Here is a 17,951-nt window from a genome sequence, read left to right on the forward strand (position 1 = left end):
ATAACGATATATCGACCAATATTACCAACATAAGCATATAAAATAAACAAAAAGATCTCTTAAATTTGGTCAAATAAAATAACTATGACCAAGATACATAATTTACTGAGCAAGAAAAGTAATCTCGTCAGTGCACAAACATGTCTTTGGCATTTCTGTTCCGAAGTTTCTTCCTACTTATCAGCCAACATATGAGCCAAAACCAATTTATCTGTGGGATGCTAACACCAGCTGAAAAATCTGGCCAGTCCAGTGAACACCTACAATACCAACAATTTTCTAGCATTTGACTAGTCTTGTGAGATAAATACAACACAAATGTATCGCACTGGTCTTTATGTAAGTATAGAATAGAATAGACCTATTGTACTGAATACAGACAGTTAATCCCTACAAAGAAAAGAACATCAGATCACCATGCTCGCTCAATGGAGCATTATCATGAGCATGGATGCATTTAAATGGTGGTTCTCTCCATTAATTTTTCTATTGATCCCTATGGGGATATTACCCAGGAGAAATGAATTAGGCTATGTGCAGCTATTGTGATGGAGTTCCTAAGCAGATGCCCTTTATGATTTCAAGTTGGTTTGACCCCTGGGACATTTTTAAACGTGCAGTTCTTTATGTATTCATGGGCTTTAAACTATAGCATGGTTTAGAGTACATTCTGGCTCACACTACTTAAACAAAATCAGTGAAACAAGACGTTCGTATTGGTAGAGTTCCTTTAAGGAAGTCAGATTTGTGGTAGTTAATAGTTTTAAATTTGATTACTTTACATTCTCTACACTCTACATTATATGAGATGTTTATAAATGCATATTAAATGCTGTCATATTTGAAAATGTAGAACAAATCTAAAATCCATTTGGACTGTATGTTCTTTGAATCACCACATAGTGACTGTATCATTTACATTTCAAAGTGAAACCCAAGGAGTATAAAGGGCAATGATATATCAAAACAATGTGTCATTGTCACACCACTTCTCGAACTCACTGCATTACCAGATTCGGCACTGTGACCTCATTATGACAATAAATCCACAGATGATGACACTCAAATGAGGCACACAAAGTTCATTTCTGCAGCAAAGCACCTCTCTGTGTTTCATGGACTGTTATCAAATTCACACTACATATATCAAACAGAGAACTTTGGAAAGGTTAATATTTCTTCGTATGGTCAGAGCTGAAATCAACAAAACGGATAAAAACTCAGCTTGTACTTGATATTAAGATGAAGGTCAGGTGTTGCGAAACAAACTAATTTAATTAAACTAAACAGCAAACTAACAGAAAATGTATCTTGCTGTGATAAATACTCTATAGTTTTAAAAATAAAATACTTTCTGTCTGATCAAGGACCTTTTCCTTCAAGGGCTTTTCAGAGAAAGATCCTAAGACACTAAACTCCACAAGGTTGTCTTTTCTTGGAGTTGTAACACCAACATCCTGTAAAAGCAAATTGTTGATATGAAACTCTCATCTAGTAATGCATCTCAGAATACCAGAGGGATCAGGATCATCCTTATAATGGTCTGACTGGGAGTCTCCCACATGTGAAAGACTATGTCTAAGGGTGGACGTGCACCTGGGTAGACCACAACTTTTGAGGGTATTCTTAAAGAAACAAATAATCTACAAACAAAACCATCAGTACTGCTGGACTCATTGAAGATGACTGACATGTAGTGACCTTTGAACCCTCTGTGTGTTTAAGATATGACAGGATTGCCTGCATCCACTCCAAAGACAATCAATGGAAGATTCAGTGTCACTTCAAAATCTGTGCAAGCATCTGATCAGCTCTTGGTGAATGTATTTTCTCCAAATTGTTCCTGTGAATGAATTTTCATATATGTGTCATATATGAAATGCTCCTATTTTCATATACTGCATGTGCCATGTATGAAATGCTCCTTAGACAAGCAGACAGTGAGGGACAGACAGCTATCCTGGTTGAGGTGACCTGGCTTTATGATTGTTGCCATAGAGACAGTGCTAAAGTTAACAATTTAATAGCGATGTCGTTACTAGGGACAAGGTCGCCTGGGTACTGCCTGAATAACTGAGAGTGGTTCAACTCTAGTCTTTCAGACTAGATGTGGCACTTCACTGAGTCAACACCAGTACTTTGATATGTAACTGTTGTGTCCTTGATTGATCAAGTTTGTATTTGTCAATAAATTTCTTTGCTTAAGACATCCATATCTCCTGGGGTTTCAACATTTACGAGTTAACCAGTTCTCAGTATTTTTATTCACAAATTGACAATGTCGGCAGGATCCCAAGAGAACAATGACTGGTAAGTGCAAAGTTTTTTATTTTTTTTTATTTTGCCTTGCCAAGTCTGTGTTTGATGGGATAAAAAAGGACTGTGTATTTTCTGCAGCGGTGGAAGAAGTATTCAAATCCTTTACTTAAGTAAAAGTACCTATACAGCAATGTAAAAATACTCCATTACAGGTACACGTCCTGCATGAAAAATCCTAGTCGACTGAAAGTACATAAGTATTGAGTTTCCCCTCATTTCCCAAGATTCTTGAGAGTCAGCTGCTTTAAAGGCCGTATAATTAGGCAACCTGACTCTCTTGGTGAGGGGCAATGTGTTTACTTCTTGATTTATTTTAGTGATAAAACCATGGAAATATTTATATGCAGCATACTTTTCTGATAAAGTGAATGAAATGTTAAGTAGAAAACTAGCAAAAAAGAGAAGAGTAAAAAGTCAGTGGACTGATTTAGTAAAGTCAGTTACACAGCAATAATTAGCCACTATAAGCTACTAGTCATACCAGGAGGTGGCAAAACCCCTGAGTGTGCTGAAGTGGAGCAAGGCGTTTTACTGCTAGTGAATTCAACTTTTCATTTGTAAGAGGAGCATTGCTTTATTTCTTATTTAAAAGTCACAGGTGAGGTACAGTGGATTGCACCATGTGGAAGACGTTCCTTAGTCTATAAACATGGAGTTAAGATAAAATTTACTAAAAAACTTCATCACCTATTTTTTTAAGTTTGTATTTTTTCACAGCCCCTTCAAACACAAATGATCCCCTCACTCTCCTCTCTCTTTTTCTCACACACAAAGACATTACTCACCTTTATAGTTGATCTTAAATCCTATAGATCCGACACTCTCATCTGACTGTAGGTGAAGCCACATCTGGTGGGTCATACTTACTATCAGGTCAGGAACAAAGCTACCTGATAGGCTGGAACACAAACAACATTACTATTAAATTATTGTGTAAAAGTGTAATTGTCATCACTGCAATCATGGCCATAATCAAATTCTCAAGTGCTGTTCTGAATGTGAACAAATCACTGGAGCAAACTGTGCTGGAATTGAATGCTTTAGTTTAGCTTTGCTTTGATTTTGCAGAATGCTGCCCCAGGAAAGCAAATTGCTCAGAGTACACTCACATTATCTGGCCTTTTTCTTTTGAGAATGCCAGCGCCTTTCACACATGAAAGTTAACAGTGACCGTCTGCGAAGTGAATTGAAATCATCTGCTTTGTAAAGACCCTGCATCTGTTATCCTTTTGGGCACTGTAGAGCATTTTCAAAATTCAAGAACAGTTCATCTTTTTAAGTGGGGCACACATAATGCACACTGCTGTTTTTACAATGTGACTAATTGCAACAAAGAAGATGGAGAGTTTGAAGCTGTGTTGGCAGCTGACGGCTTACATCAAGAACCGGAGTGAAAATGATACTAGAAGACAACTCAGTAGTAGTTTTTACTCTGATCACTTAGATCTGATATGTTAGTTGTTTTGTGAAGCATTTGAGAAGACTGACAATAGTCCTGATGCTCATGAGGGAACCTGGCAATTATAACAAGCACATTTTCCGCATGTTATTACTTTTATATTTCAGGAGTTTATCTCATAACATTACTTTGGTGAAGGTGTTTTGTTGCCATCATCTGCCTGTTATAACAGAACATGCTCCCTATGTATTCACTCAACAAAGCTCCATGCCGACAACTGCACAACAGAGCAAATTCGAGGTCGTCATTATCAGTGGGTACGTAGCAAACTGTGTGGGGACAGAGGTACGGCATGAATGCATGATTTTCAAGCATGGAAGGAGCTTTGAGTATGTTTTAACTAACTAAATACCTGTTTTTAATTAGATGGGCACTGAGAGTTTATTATATACTAGCTCATGCTTGATTTCATGCCCCATTTCAAAAATGAGCAAAGCGCTGGTTCATTGTGATATTTATATATATTCTGTTTATATAACCGCATGGAGAAATAATACAAGCAGCAGAACGCTGCTAGGCTGTAGTAAGTGCAAGGACATTAAAACAGGGTAATGACAATAAAGTATAAGATAAAAAGATGTATAATTTTACAACGTGTGGAATGATGTTATTAGCCTACTAGCCACACTAGCTCCCCGCAGTTTATGCTTACATTTTTGCTTTCATGTCCCACCTGCTTTTAGCTGCAACATGAGTAGATTTTGCCATCCAAAGATCCAGTCTGACCTCACTTTAAGGCTCGAATTATAATTTCAAAATGTCAGTGAAAATGACTTTCCTCTGGAGACTCGACAAGCAGATACTGTACTATTCTGTGTGACAACCATCGCCACTCATGTTGACGTTCTTAGAGATTTGATACATTGTATGATTTCTCTGATTCACAGATGAATATTATAGTAAAGTCAAGTTTATATATTTATGAAGCTCAAAATCACAAGTTTGTCTCAGCTATCTTGACATACTATAAAACATTCCACACCCTTTATCTTTATACAGTAGTTTTGGATGAGGAAAAACTACACAAAAATTCTCTCACTTGAAATAAAGGGAGTTATATTAAAGGATAATGTCATACTTACACTTGGAGTATAGTTGTAGGATCTCCCACCTCCCCTCCATCTCCTATCGTCAAAGTATCATAGGCTATCTCCAAGTCAAACTCTTCAAAGTTGATCTGGATTACCTAAAGTTCACACACGAAAAGACAGACAAATACAAACATCAGTATCATCAAGTCAAATTATTAACTCAACCCAATCAAAGTTGATTTGGAACTGACATTTAGAAATTTAGGGTCACAAAAGTCTGGGCTACTACAACACAAGCCACAACATATGTCTTCAAGATGCAGATCTTTAAAACAGACCAACATATAGCTGTTAAACACATTGAATTAATGCATCACACATTGTGGTATGATTTCATTTAGTGTAGCAAGAGGAACAAGAAAGAGATAAGGAACACCTCCTGTGCTGCACTGGACACTGTGATAATCAGCACACAGCTCAAAACTCTCATCAGGAATTATTAAACCAACACTTTCTGTTTCATCTAAGACCAGTGAGAAACACATTTGGCAGAGGAGAAGAGAGAAAAGGAGAGGGCAGGGGGGGGAAAGAAGAGGGAAAGAAAGGAGGAGGGAGACAGAAAAGGGGATTGGATAGAGAGAAGGAAAGAGATGGAGGCAGATGGAAGAGGGGAGGAGAGAGGAGGAGGAGGCAACAGAGAGGAATGGGGGAGGTGATAGTGAGCACATCTTTGATGCTAGCAATGTAGAGTGTTAGAATATTTATATTATAATATAACTAGAATTCTGACTTGACCCTTAGGGGAAGATTGAAACCTCACTCTGCCTACCCTCCCTCCTCTTCCTCTCCCCTTGTGAGGAATTTTCAGACTTCCAGATTCAATGTTCTGCTGGAGGACTTCAAAAACATCATACAGGTCTGGGTTTCCTGTATGCTGGTGTGTTAACAGCGTGCATGTTTACGTGCATATCAATAACTTCTTATTTTTGAACATCTGCTTTTGTGTTCTGTATTTAAACATTCTGTTTGAGTCAGACATCATGAATATAGTTTGTTTTTTTTCTCCTTCAGTATCTGCAACTTGAACACCTGGGGACATGATATCATTATGTTGAAGTATAAACAGCGTATCCTCACTATGACGTAAACCATTGGATCTATGAAGAAAAAGAGAACAAACAGAACTTACCAAAACAGTAGCCATGCCTTTCAACTCACCTGCTGTTTTACTGTTTTATCTTTAGCAGTGTCACCTGATTTGCATTTGTTCATGGGGTAAATTTTCATCTCTCTCACACCCAGGAGCTCAATGATTTCCTGAGTTTACATGTGAGAGCACTTAGTCTGACATTAGTTCTACATGAGATAAATTCAACAACTGATATAGCCACGGCAAAAAACAGTTAAGCGAGCCGGAGAGCACCAACACAACAATCACCTGAGGAGTTAAACGAGGGGGGCTGCAGAGATGAAGCAGTCATCGCTCATTGCTCACAATGCTGACTCAGCATATAAGGCAGCAGATTGGATTAAAGCATTACCTACAAACCTGCTAAACTCTCACATGAAGACACACTCACTCACACAGAAAAGTACGGCTTTGTGGAGGTTAATGACCAGAAGGTCGTTGGTTCAATCCCCGGACTGGCAGGATAAATCTGCGTGGGATAAGTGAAAAAGCAGCACTTGCTCTTCCCTCATTACCACTACTGAGGTGCCCTTGAGCAGGACCCTTCACCCTAACTGCTCCAGTGGAGCTGCTCAGTGGCTGGCAGCTCATTTAGTTTTCCTGGTGGGGCGACCATAGGATGAATGGCAAACAAAAAGATGATTTACAGTAAATAGCACACTTCATGTGCCCCTTGTTTAACTATGCAGTTTTGAATGGGAATTTGGCCGGACGGGTAAGTTTATCTTCTTATTCTCATGAACTATCAGTAAACAAGATGCTGCAGGGCCTGTTCTTTTCATGTAACACGTTCAATAACAAGTTTAGTTTCAAACAGTCAAACAAGTGCCTTTAGGATGTAACGCTTAAACTTCTCACCAAATTTAACCTTCTAGGTTCATCTAAACTCTAATTCGAAAGAAAAATATACGTATTTCTATGTTTTACATGCCACAAAACCAAGCCCTCTGGACATGCACATGCTTCAGTCAGTGTAGTTTAATGCATGTAGTTTTTACAGCATTGTTGCATATATACGTGTGTAACCGCGAACCGAATTGTATTTTTTAGGCTTCAAGTCTATTTTCCTCTGTTTAAGTGTGTAACTACAGTAACTGTGTATTGGGCTTAAAGCACTTCTAAAACCCGGGTTACCTACACTCAACACTGTACCTGAACGCATCCAATGTAGACACACAAACAGAGGACTTGCTGCTGCTGCTGCTCCTCTGATGAACGTGCTGCTCACATTACATTTTCTGTGTAGACACGGTGTAAGAAACATATCAGGTGTCCTAAATTGGCAGAAGCTCTGTGTCTACAGATGCCTCTCATTTAAGTGTCTGAAAAGATCAACTTTGTTTAACCTTTTCTAAAAAAGGTTGGTGTTATTTGGCTTACATTTGAACATAAAGTGGGGAGTATTTACTCAAAAAAACGTTTTTGCAAAGAAGATGAAAAATAAACTCTGGCCTACAACATGATGAAATGAAAAATAATTTTGCTGAATAAATAAAATGAGAGGGGAGCAGAAATTGAGTGAGTTACACGTACTGTAATGTGAACTGTTAGTGATTTAATTAGTTGGCTAGGAAATAGAAAGCATTCACCATGTGGCGTATAAAGACAGAGTGAGGCCTGAGTGTCGGGATGATGGAAACTGGACTATTTATCTCCTTGTCTGCGTCCTTTATACAACACTCTAATGCCACATCAGCACTGTTCACACAGCATTAAACCTAGCTAGAATATCACTACATTACACTGTGCCCATGTGGCTGATGCATGTGTGTGTCTACTGTATGAATATGAACACTGTGCTGAACTCAACTTAGATTGGAGCCTCATTACTGACAATGTGTGGATAAGTTTTTGTGTGCGTTCTGTATTTCTTTTAATGTAGTATGCGTGCATGTGTGTGTGTGTGTGTGTGTGTGTGTGTGTGTGTGTGTGGGTGTATGCACAATAGATGAAACTGAACACTACATATTTCTCCTCTCCTCTAATTGGTTGCTGTTCATGCAGACATCCATCTCTCTCTCTCTCTGTAGTTCTCCTGCCTCTCTCTATCTTTCTCTCTCGCTGTCATCTTCTCTGTCTCTCTCTTTCTAATTGGCTGCTGCAGTCCCTCTTTCCATCCATCTATGGCTTCTAGCCAATGAGGCGATAGAATTGGATTTCTGCTTGATAAAGCACTTCCTTTGGTTGTTGTGGAGACAATGAGGTTGGAGGAGGCACCTCCCAACCCATACCTTAATAAGATCTAGGAATACCTTGAACATACAGCTACTGTAGGAATATCTGAAACACCTGGCAAGCGACACAGTCAGTGATGTAAAGCGGGCACAGACAGGGCCGCGGAATAATAGATTGTCTGTGACAGTATTACAGTAAACCCTCTGCCACCGGCTCCCCTTGAACGTGCCTCCGTCTAGATAGTATAAATTGTGCCGTTGTGGGAAAAGCTTGGCTTTAGCTGATGAAGACTGATGACTTGAGCCCGTTGCAACTTACTGTTTTTTTCATTACTTCTGTTTCATTTAGTTGAATCCACCAGGTGCCCCTTTTTTACATAACATCTCTGGACAGGAAACAGTTTACTGTTGCTATGCATCACAGTGTTCTTTTACTTAATTTTGAACCTGAGCCCTAAACAAAAGCTATACTGTTTACACTGTCAAGAAGATGCAGAAGCACGCCATTTTAATGACTAACAGTATAAAGAAGCTGGCGCTGTGCATGCAGACTGATTTCTGTCTTGTGATTTCTCCTTTGTGTCTTGCACATGCACATTGGATTTCTGTAGGGCATTATTGAATTCAATGCCTGTAAGTTAAACACAGAAAGACCAACCAAGAGTGTACCATTCCCCTCTTACGGAATGCCCTTTTGTTGCCTTCCATTTTTCATGGTGGTGTTGAATATTCAACATGGCAGCAGTGCAGTAGTCAAGGTGTTTCCGTGGGTTATGCATTTCACTGTGCATGCAAATGCTTATGATGTGACGCAAAGCCAGTTAATACTTAATGCTGTCCCTTTATTAAAGAGGACATGATCTAGCAGCTGAACGTGCAAGCTGTGTGTCTAGTTGCATTAGCAAACTAAAAAAAAATGCTGGACACATACATTTCACACAAAGTTGCCACAATCTTATCTTACATCTTATGCATCATAAACAGATGATGGTGATTGGTTTGAGGTGGCTGATACCACAGGAGATGGGAATATCACAGAAGCAAATGAAAAAACTAAATGAAGGGGAAGTGATGAGAATAGTACAGTAAGAGAAGAGAAGAGAAGAGAAGAGAAGAGAAGAGAAGAGAAGAGAAGAGAAGAGAAGAGAAGAAAAAGTAAAGTTTAGTAATGGCCATCTCATCCTGCCATCCTCAAGGTTAAATGAGAACAGGAGAGAATGAATTGGCTCTAAAGGCTCATTCTGCCCAAACTAAATGAAGCAATAACATCAGAGAGCTATAGAACCCCATTAACACTTAACCTGAGAAAGAAGAAGCAGAGGGGTGCGCAGACAGAGAGGAATAGGGGGACAGAGATGGAGAGAAACAAAGAGAAGAGAGGGTGAGCGAAATAAACCCTGTGTCTCTTTACCTTCAGAGTATAAGAGGGAGATTGTGAGAAATGTAGAATGTGTGAGAATGTCTGCAATGGAGAGACTGATACGAGTGTAAAAGTGAAAAACAGATTTTTCCCCTCAAGAGCCCTCCTCCTCCATCCCAGTATTCTCTCTTTCTCCATAGTAATTTGATGGTTTCAGGCTGAGCTCTTTAATGAAGAATCTGGGTAATTCTGAGGACAGAGCCTCTGGGAGAGAAGGAGGAGGGATGGGCAGTGTAAAAAAAAAAAGAGAGAAAAAGATGAGACAGGGAGAATGAGAGAAAGGGAGTAAAGTATGAAATGGGGAGAGACGTGTACAAGCACTAGAAACAGCTAGTGGGAGAGGCAGGATCAGTTGAGATTATTCCCTTACTCTGAAAGTGTTGTGGTGCTTGCATCATCACCCTCTTCCTCCTCTTTAGCCTCAGATTTGCCGCCTATCCCTGGTCTCATTGTGTGTTTTTGAATAATACACATACTAAAATGCCTCCACTCTTATTGCCTTCCCTCCTCAGGAGATAGACTGACCACTCACCTGCCCGTTAAACTGGTCCTCATTCACTCATCAGCCTCCTAATTGAGGACAGCTTTTTACTGCCAGTAAGCCAGATCGTCAATGCTGCCGCTCTGTTCTATAGCCATTCTTGCCTGTTATCTCTTGTCCACCTGCCAATTCCCCACTGTTTGTTTGCTTCTGCCACCTGCAGAACATAAGCCTGCTATATTGACCCTTTACTCCACTAGATGGGTCTCTGAATCTACATTTTTCTGTAGCCACCAATCACCAATAGGCTTGCTAACAGCCAGTTAGCAAAGTCATTAGGTCTTTAGCTAGGCTCCATTGCTACTGAGACAAGTTCACACAATTAATTCAAAAACGTATTTGTACGTATGTAACGTACATCTGCCTGAGGAGGTTAAATATAAGTGAATGGTGAATCACAGTTAGAAGGTTGCACAATAGCTTCTTCCATTTTGGACTACCTCAGAGGTCAACACTGTCAAGATGGCTTGCAATGAGCAATTGCGCAAATTCACCAAATCAAATTTCATCAAAGTTGAACTTGATGTGAAAAACTTGCATGGATTTACTTTGCCCCTGACAGTGAATATGGTGGCTCATTAAATTAATTACAGTGGAATTGCTGTAATTAGTGTCTGCCGGGGCGAAGTAAATCTGTTAAAAATTTTTGCTGTTTTAAATGCTGGTGTGACCAGGCCTTGGCTGAGTCAATATGGTTATAATTGGCCATTTATGTGATTTATTTTCCGATACATTAAAAAGCCTTTAAAATCTTGCCGTCTTTAATTCAAGAAATGCAGCCGGAAATGTGTGATAGACCCAATCTTCTTGGAATAACTTAAATGTTCTGTCTACTGGGTTGTGTCCTTTAAATCATAATGCGTGTCAGCGTAATATTTCGAAACTTTAAAAAAATAACATTTTCGGAAAAGTATTTCTTTAAATTGATTGATTAATGTCATTGGCTTTACATACTTCAAAGCATCTTTCTTTTACTTGTTGCCAAAAAAATCTACTGGGAAGCAATGACACTTATCTGATGGGAGTGTGACAAGTCTGACAGTGCCGAAGATACTAATCCATGAGAAAGATGTAGATTTACATATTGAGGTTTGAATTTTTACATGGTATGGCTAGAATTAATGCTTTAGCATGTGCCTCTTGTGGGTGTTCCATATGAATATCACAACTTGCGCAAAGACATATGAAACTTGATAGCAACGGGAGATGATTCGGGGTGAAATTAAAGGATCTGTCACTGTTTGTCATGCTCATCCCTTTCTCTTGCTTTGTATCTTCATCTGCCTCTTTAAATGGGATTATATTTATAAGATTTTCTCCATTCTTCTGTCTTACACAACTTTTTTTTTTATATGTGTCTAACTGACAAATGTGATGACAGCTCCCCACGAAGCCCCAAGACCTGCAGGTCGAGTGAGCTGGAAAATGTTTGATGTAGAGCTCTTTGAGCAGATCTGACCCCTGAAGCCTGAGTATCCAATCTGACCACAACCTAGTCAACCTCAGCTGCAGAGTGGATTTAACTTTAAATTGATACACTCCTGGTCTGTGCAACTTCTTGACCGAGCAACATTTAATGCATCTGTACTTAAGAGATCAAGACACAACAACTTACCTGCTATGATGTGGCTTAATCATGCTAAAGATGCCTGTTATTTTTGAAGTGTTGTATTTTTGCCAGAAGCTATCCATGCTGATTTACTTTGCCTCCTCTTTTGTTAACACTGAAATTCACCATAGTCTTTCTTTTTTTAAAAAACCTGTTTGTACCATCTTTATTTGAATTTCTGCCACTGAGAATATCAATAATTCCCGTAGTTTCAAGAGGTAAATGTAAGACTGAATGTAAGTGAATTTTTATTGTTATTCAAAGCAGAGTATTTTTGAATGTCTTAAAATATGTCTGTAGGGGATCCTTGAAAGTGACATTTAAGAGTTGATTTCATGTCAGCTGGAGTTTGGGTCTGTTTTTGTTCTTTTTTTGAAGATTATTTTTGTTGCATTTTTCCTTTAAATGGATATTATACTGTCTAGCAGCAGACAGGAAATTTTGGAAGAGAGAGAGGAGTATAACATGCAACAGAGGTCCACAGAGATTGCAGTTTATGTGGTACATGCGCATGACATTTATGATGTAGTGTGATAAAAGACATACATATAATTCAGTATGGTGCATGACATGTACATGATATAGTGTGGAGCATTACAGCATATGATAAGGTGAAATCCTTTAAGATAAACAGCTATAAAAATCACTTGATGTGGCTTCAGTTGAACTGCACATCATTACTGTTGGGGTGTTTGGCAATATCCATAATCATACATAATACATAAACATTCACTTTCAACTTCTTTTACACACACGTGCACGCACACATACACAGCAGGGTGCAGAAGGGCATTAGTACTGTAGCCTTCAGCAGTCACATACACATTGTAGCCTTCAACAGAGAATGTATTGCTCTAGGCCATAAACTAGAGGCCTTGGGCACTGACAGAGAGTTGTGTGTGAGGGTATAAGAGAGAAAGAGAAACAAAGGTTTTGAGCAAGAGCAGAGTGACAAAATGTGTGTGTCTTAAAAAGGGTGTATAGTGTGTATGTGAGCACACACGTGTGTACGTGTGAGTGCCTATGTGCTCACATATGTGTATGTGTGTCCCTATGGTGCTGACGCAGGTGTTGCCATTGACGACAGAGCGGTCACCACAGTGACCCTGAGTGGAATAAGGATGTGTCTCCTGCATACCAATCAGATTTCTCCTGGGACATAAAGCGACCAATCATACCAATCCATCTAACCTCTGGCCTATCGTGTGCCCCTTTGCAGGATTAACCAATCACACAGAATTAGACACTGATATGCTCTGACTGGCATATAATTTAAAGTGCACTCCAACATAACATTATTATCAAGTGGCATTTCAATTATGTAAAAATGCAGCTAAACTAACTTTGTAAATGCCTGTAAGAACTTTATAAATTCAAATAAATAAATTATTCAAATGGAGCAAAGCCTGTGAGCTGGTTCAGACAACTCCAGCTGCACTGCCACACTCAAATATGACATACTCTGCTCACTGCAACATACTGTATATCCAACACTTTAAGATGACATTCCCTCCCCAGTGTTGCTCTGCCAATGCCGCTGTTGCTTATTTAACATTTCTTAAGCCCCATTTCTATCCCATCATTTACCCGAGGGCATTAAGTTCTCCTGAGGGGGAAGAACTTTTGCAAAATGCTGCAAAGTCGTTACTTTACAAACTACATCTATGTACATATTTTTTCATGGGTATGGCAGGAGTGTATCAGTGTGTGTGCAACCCGTACACACACATATAGATACAGACACAGATGCAGCATCTTAGATGTGTAACATACAAACAAATTGTAGAGCATGAAACACCATGTGCCAGATTACTCCAGATGCACCCAAAGTGTTCACTTTTAGTCTGTCCAGTGAGTATATCTCAGATATTACCTATTTTAAAGCTGTGTTTAACAATTAAAGTAATATTTGGCCAGTGGATGACCTGTCTATCTTGACACTGGGCAATGTTTTAAAGCAATATACAGAAATGGTCATGTTTCACTGAGAGAAACAAAGAGGGAGTGAGAGAATGAGACTTACCTTATTAGGATTTGAAGCTGTAATTATCCACACACACTGAGCATTACTCTCATATTGAATTGGGAAGTTAGGAGACGTAAAGGTTCCTGACGGCCCTTGAAGATTACTGCCACACGTCTTCACTGTGAACGAGAAAAAAAACAGCACATAATATAATTGTTATTAGTAGCAACTGCAGAATTAGTAGTGGTATTAGCAATAGCAGTTGTACACTGTTGAGTCTCTGCACTACAATAGAGAGAATTGCCTTCATAATTAAATCATTTAGGTGATGCTTAGCCGGAGATTCTCAGAATAAATCCAGCAACAAAATATTGCATTTGTGGGTCACAGCAGTGGTGCAGCTGCAATTAAAAGAGACACAGATACAATGCTAATAGCTACACAAGAAAGGGTGTGATGGCAGAAGAGAAGAGAAGAGTCAAGTGCAGACAAGACCAGAAGAGGAACAGAAGGTCAGATAGATGTTATTGATACTGTCAGCGACATCTCCCTGGATAGTGGTACTTAATTGGAAGCTATTGGCTGTGAAATACCACAGGATTAGCTAGAGTTGCAGTATTGACTGATAGAGACACTCACCAGCAATTTACTCTCAAAATCTATTGAAAGTCAACAACTTCCAACCACTAGCTGGGTAGTAATTACATTCTATCTTAAAAAGATCTGAAGCATCTACAGCTCAGCATGGGACAACACACGTCTTACATTATGTACACAGTGTGAGAATTCAATGGCATTTGTCTACTTGTGCAATGAAGCTTCTGTATATTTGGTTTACTAGTGATGTAAACGTGTAAAACTAGGTGGTCTGAGTGGAGATTTACAAATGAAGAGTAAGGTAAAAACCTACATAATCCCACTCATTTACACATCTCTATACAAATTCATGACAGCATATTACTATATGTCAACACTTGGGTTTAAAAAGTCATACAAACTTACAAGCACTAACTGTGAAGCTACAGTCAGTGGGGTGTTGAAAATGACACATGCTAGTTGTTCGATAAACCAACTAAGCCTTTATTAGGCTGTGTGTTCTGACTGGATGTGATAGAGAACCTGCTTGTCTGTCCTTGGGTTGTCCTGTTAGAGTTGGGAGGTAATTTTCTGGTTGGTTTGAAGCAGCCTTTGTTCCTTAATTAGTTTGTTCAGTGGTAGGCCGCAGGAACACGTACAGTTAACAGCCACACAAACACACACACACACACACACACACACACACACACACACACACACACACACACACACACACACACACAAAACAAAAGCACATAAGCATGAACGCTTACATGGTCTCATCTTCCAAACAGGCACATATGCACACGCTGTCACAGTGACACATTCTGCTCAGTCAAGAAACAAATAAACTTAACATGCAAAATAATAGACTTGCACGCACGCACAATTAGTGGTGTCACAGTGCAAACATGTAAGAGCACGCACAAGGACATCCAAATATAATTCATACATACTCAATACACACACTTACACACACAATTCCCAAAAAAGCACTTCCGCTCACACAAACACACCGGCTGCTACTGTGACTTAGCGATCACGAAGAAGGCAAGGGACAAGTAAAAGAATCACACCAAAGGGTGTTTGTGTGTGTTTTTTGGAGTGTGTAATGGGGTGTGTCAGTGAAGTGCTGTAAAGACAGTGTCAGAACAAGTACAAGACCCCTACGAGACAACCTATATCTCCCTTGTCTGTCGCTCTTTCTGTGTCAGTGTTTCCCTGTCTCTCTGTCTGCTGGATCACTGCCTGAGTTCCCCCTGACTGAACCCCAGTTGATGCTTGTTTCTCTAATTCTCAATGCATCTTCAGTTGACCTTCTCTTGTGCTCAGCTCACTGCAATTTATACACTGATAGAAACATAGAGATGAAGTGTGTGTGTGTTTGTGTGTGTGCGCGCTTGAGCTGCACGTGAGAAATGATTTATCTGCATGTCTTAAAGTGTGTGCGTGTCTTTGTAACTGTGTGCGTTGACAGCTCAATCAGCGTGGACTGAACGGATGGCCGGCCCATCACCGTGCCAACAGCAGAATGGGCATGGTGTTGCTATAGCGATAGCGCGGAGAGAGTTATCACCAGTATTACCAGAGGAGCTAACATCCCATAATTTATATTAAACTCCATCCGTCTCCTGGCCTGCGTCTGTCTCTCTCTCATTCTGTCTTACTCCCAGCGCCTTTTATTCACACTGTCTTGGACCCTCAATCAGCTGATGTCTGTAGTTCATGATTTACATTACACTCGATTATTTGCTCTCAGTGTCTGTTCATCTCTTTTTCTCTCTGCCTGTGTCACTTAGAGGTAGAGTGTAACTTCGCACATATACTCAAGTACCTTCTTTGGAGGTCCTAGTGTTTTACTTGCTGTTTCATATTTCTACTTCACTACATTTCACAGTTAAGTAGTGTGCTTTTACTCCACTACATTTATCTGACAGCTTTAGTTACAAGTAACATTTCAACATGCTGCAATAACAAAATACTACTTGCATCAAAATCAATAATCCAATCATATCATATACTATACACTGGCAGGCCACCTGTGCAACCTAATGCAATCCAATACAACAGTTCTACCATAAATTCTACATTTATGAAGCTTATACATTTTCAGATTTTGTTAAAAATGTCAGAAAGGAGATAATTCTACTTTATGTTTATTATTGAGGTCGTAGTGGGTAGTGCTGGTGCACTGGAGTGCATTATCACGAAAAGTGTTCCTAATATTTTGCCTCATGTATGTTCATGGAGTGGACAAAATATTAGGAACACTTTTCAATATAAATCACCCCCGAACACCAGCACCACTCACTACGACCTCAATAATATACATAAAATAGAATTATCACATTTCTGACAATGTCAACAAAAACTGAAAATGCAGAAGCTTTGCAAAGTTACAATTTATGGCAGAGCTGTTGTGTTGGATTGCTTTAGATTGCACAGGTGTACATAATGAAGTGGCTGGAGACATTTATACATACATATTTAAACATTTTATACCACTCAAAGGTGTTTTTTTCTGCATAATGAGAACATTTAATACTTAAATTACATTCAGCTGACAATACTTCTGTACTTTCATTCAGAAGCAGAATTAAGTGATTAATTTAGCCACTGGAAAGAGCTATATACAGCACACAAACACTAACATATTATCATCTATCATGCTGTTAGTGCGAATGCATTAGCAAACAATATTAAACATCTAACTGACACAAAGTAACATTAGCATTCATTTGGAGTGTTTCTGGCCACCTGTTGAATCTAAGTCCAATATTCACTCTCCTTTTGGCTCTTGTTTGCTATTTGATGTTGGGCCGCTAGCACACAAAGGCTGTCTGGCTGAAAAACGTACCTGTCGCAGCTGGAAATGAGAGCAGATTTGTGAGATGGAAAACCAAAACAATGAGCTAAAAGATACTAAAAGGCTGTGAGGAGCTCAGTTGATTTATCACTAAAAGTGGTATCTTTCATATTACACACTGTCATATTGTGCAGCTTCGAGTAAGATTTTGAATGCAGGATTTTTACTTGTACTGGATTATTTTTACATGATCTCACTTTCAGCTTTGACTATGTGTCTCTCTCTGTATCTCTTCTGCTCCCTCTCATCATTATTTATACTGGCACACAGTATAGAGGGCTTGAAGCCAAAAGGGCCACACTATCATTGAAGCGATAATGAATTCTAGATCAAATTAAAATTTTTGATGAGGTCTATCTGGTAGCGATCTATTTGATAGTGCTGTGTGTGTGTGTGTGTGTGTGTGTGTGTGTGTGTGTGTGTGTGTGTGTGTGTGTGTGTGTGTGTGTGCACGCGCTTGTGTGTTTATATATTCAGTTTTGAGTTTATATATTCAGATCAACTGGATTCCCCCAGGATTCTCTCTCTCTCTTTCTCTCACACACACACAAACACACACACACACACACACACAAACAAAAACTGTTGGGATGCACACCAACATTAAATGATGTTTCAGGCGAGGATCACATTGCCAAAGCCTATACTGTAGCTCCAATGCCTTTGCTCACAGTTTCCAAAGTTATGTTTTATGGCTTCAGAGCATAACTGTACCCCATAGGCACTGAAAAAGTTGCTGTGAGAATTTTTTTTTTTTTTTTTGAGTTTGAATTTTAAGGCTGCACAGTGTTTTGACTTGTT

General features: G+C 39.3%; 1 protein-coding gene across 1 annotated transcript in view; it reads right to left on the bottom strand.

The window, feature by feature from the left end:
• The window catches only part of LOC137198838 (CUB and sushi domain-containing protein 3-like), a 381,075-nt gene that overhangs the window by 116,483 nt on the left and 246,641 nt on the right, over positions 1 to 17,951 (bottom strand). The window contains exons 10-12 of the mRNA XM_067612808.1: positions 13,766 to 13,887; positions 4,861 to 4,964; positions 3,105 to 3,217 (exon numbers count right to left, since the gene is read on the bottom strand). Coding sequence (XP_067468909.1) covers positions 3,105 to 3,217; positions 4,861 to 4,964; positions 13,766 to 13,887 — 339 coding nt within the window. The remainder of the gene's footprint in view (positions 1 to 3,104; positions 3,218 to 4,860; positions 4,965 to 13,765; positions 13,888 to 17,951) is intronic.

Source organism: Thunnus thynnus, chromosome 15 (genome assembly GCF_963924715.1).
Source record: "Thunnus thynnus chromosome 15, fThuThy2.1, whole genome shotgun sequence".
Taxonomy (NCBI): Eukaryota; Metazoa; Chordata; class Actinopteri; order Scombriformes; family Scombridae; genus Thunnus; species Thunnus thynnus.